Source organism: Hyaena hyaena, unplaced genomic scaffold, assembly GCF_003009895.1.
Source record: "Hyaena hyaena isolate Hyena2069 unplaced genomic scaffold, ASM300989v1 scaffold_779, whole genome shotgun sequence".
Classification (NCBI taxonomy): Eukaryota; Metazoa; Chordata; class Mammalia; order Carnivora; family Hyaenidae; genus Hyaena; species Hyaena hyaena.
Window position 1 is genome coordinate 766,751 of NW_024081413.1, and position 2,381 is coordinate 769,131.

General features: G+C 41.0%; 1 protein-coding gene across 1 annotated transcript; it reads right to left on the reverse strand.

Moving 5' to 3' along the window:
- Positions 1-925: 925 nt before the first annotated feature.
- On the reverse strand, positions 926-1,873 carry LOC120221461 (olfactory receptor 56A3-like). The gene has a single exon (XM_039218856.1). It carries the CDS (start codon positions 1,871-1,873, stop codon positions 926-928), a length of 948 nt encoding a protein of 315 aa, XP_039074787.1.
- Between the last annotated feature and the right edge of the window lie 508 nt (positions 1,874-2,381).

A 2,381-nucleotide genomic window follows, 5' to 3' on the forward strand; every position in this document is an offset into this window, starting at 1 on the left:
AATACTTGCAATCTTTATTGTTATTTTCATTTTTTTTAGAGAGAGAAAGAAGGCACAAGTGAGCAAGGGGCAGAGGGAGACAGGGAGAGAGCGATAAGCAGAGCTCACATGAAGCTCCAAAGTGGGGCTCATGCTCACCCAAAACAGGGCTCAAGCTCACCCGATGTGGGACTGAACTCAAAAACTGTGAGATCATGACCAGAGCCTAAATCAGATGCTTAAACAACTGAGCCACTCAAGAACACAATCCTTGAATTTCTAACTCATTAGAAGAACTGTATTTTCATATCATAAACTTTGACACCCTGGATCCAAAAGATAAATGTCCAGAGCAAAAACTGACTGGGGAGGAGAATTTATGAGTATCTTAATCAAATATATTACTAATTATTGCACAAGTGACAAATCCATGCAAGAACCCTGTCTTCTTGCAAAACTCATTTTGAATCACCACCCATTGGAGACCTGATTAAGATCAGCAGTAATGTTCCATCATTCAGGACTGATATTTCACTCCTATGTCTTTGTCTCCAGTATGCTCCCTTCTGTGGAAATAAGAATAAGAATGCATTATATTCTGTAAGCCAGAATATCCACAGTTGTATATTCAAGAATGCAAAGGCATGACATACGAATAACTGTATATTCAGGAGGATAAATTTCTCACTTAAGAAACTGCCCCCAAAGGATTCCCAATATTTTGTCAAAATAGAATATTTTAGGGGAAAAGCAAAATGAGTCAATGATATTTTTAAAGGAGAAATGAGAAAAACAATTAAACTTACAATGAAATTTAAGTTTTATTAAAGAAGACAGAATATGCAATTTACCTACTCTGAGATTGCAACTCATACATATGAATTTCAACACGGTCACCCATTATTGATTATACGATATTAGGAATGCAGAGATCCAGTTGTCCTTATTACCACCCTTTCTTTAGTAATCTCTGGATTCCTTGCTTGATCTCCTGAGTTCTCACTCCATACACAATAGGGTTGACAGCTGAGAAGATGACATGGTGGAGGATATTGAGCAAGACTGGCACATCAGAGGGAACCTTCTTCTTCACCATAAGAGTGAGCACAAAGACCACAAGGATGGTGCTAAAGAAGAGGATAAGGATGAAGTGGGAACCACATGTGCTCAGGGCCTTGGCCACAGCACCCTCAGCCTTGATTCTCAGCACAGCTCGCAGTATGAAGATGTAGGAGAGAAAGATGAGGATGAGGTCAGATCCTAGCACAGTCCATCCGATACCAAACTGGTAAAGGCGATTGATGGTAACATCATCACAGGAGAGCCTGGAGACAGCCATATTAGTGCAGATGCAGTTCTCAATGACATTTCTCCCACAGTAATGGAGCCGAGATGACAGAATGGGGATAGGCATTGTAACAATACTACTCCTGGCCAAAATAAAGATGGCAGCCTTGGCTACAAATTGGTCAGTGATGATGGATGGGTACCTCAGTGGGTGACAGATGGCTACATAGCGGTCATAGGCCATGATCATGAATGTGCAGGACTCCATGGCAAAGAAACCATTCATGATGAACATCTGGAGGAAGCAGGCATAGAAGTTGATGGCCTTGAGGTCAAACCAGATGATGGCCAGGACCTTGGGAATGACAGTGAGACAGAGCACAACATCCAGCAAAGAGAGAATGCTGAGTAGGTAGTACATGGGCTCATGTAGAGAGGCTTCCAGCCAGATGGTGATCAGGAGAACACTATTGGCCCCCATAGCCAGGAAGAGGAGGAGGCTGAGTGGCAGGGACAACCAGAGCTGCCAGGTGTGGGACCTTACAAAGCAATTCAGGAGGAAGACTGAAACCTCAGAGGAGATGGTGCCATTTTGGTGTGCTGTCATATTTTGTCATATATTTCTACAGTTTTCTTTTAGTGGTCTGTAAAATTAGGAGAAAAATTAGCTAGTGACACATGACACCTGGATTTAAAACAATTTGCTTCACCTAGGTGACATGTTTGAGTCTTAGCAAGTCATCCAGAGTCATGTGAAATCATCTGTTTATCCTTTGTGCCATGCTACTAGAATAATCCTATCACTTTCATCACTATAGAGGACTGAGGATATATTATTTGTTTATACATGTTTGATTTGTTTAACCATGTTGTATCTTTGCAGAAACTAAAGAGAAGGAGAGACTTGCCAAAGAAACATCTTTTTGACAAGTGTGTCCCAAATTGTTCTTATAAGTGTCTTCCTTTTTGTTATTCGTTCTTTAATGATCATATAGATTACCACATGATAATTGAATTGTAGTAATAGACACAGACAAGGAGTAGAGCCTGGCACAAATATGGACTCAGTTAAGTGTCCCTAGTTCTCCCTGCCACCCTCGTTCTGAGTTTTCATC

Coding starts and splice junctions, on each gene's coding strand:
- LOC120221461 (XM_039218856.1), bottom strand. CDS start 1,873: ATGACAGCACACCAAAATGGCACCATCTCCTCTGAGGTTTCAGTCTTC.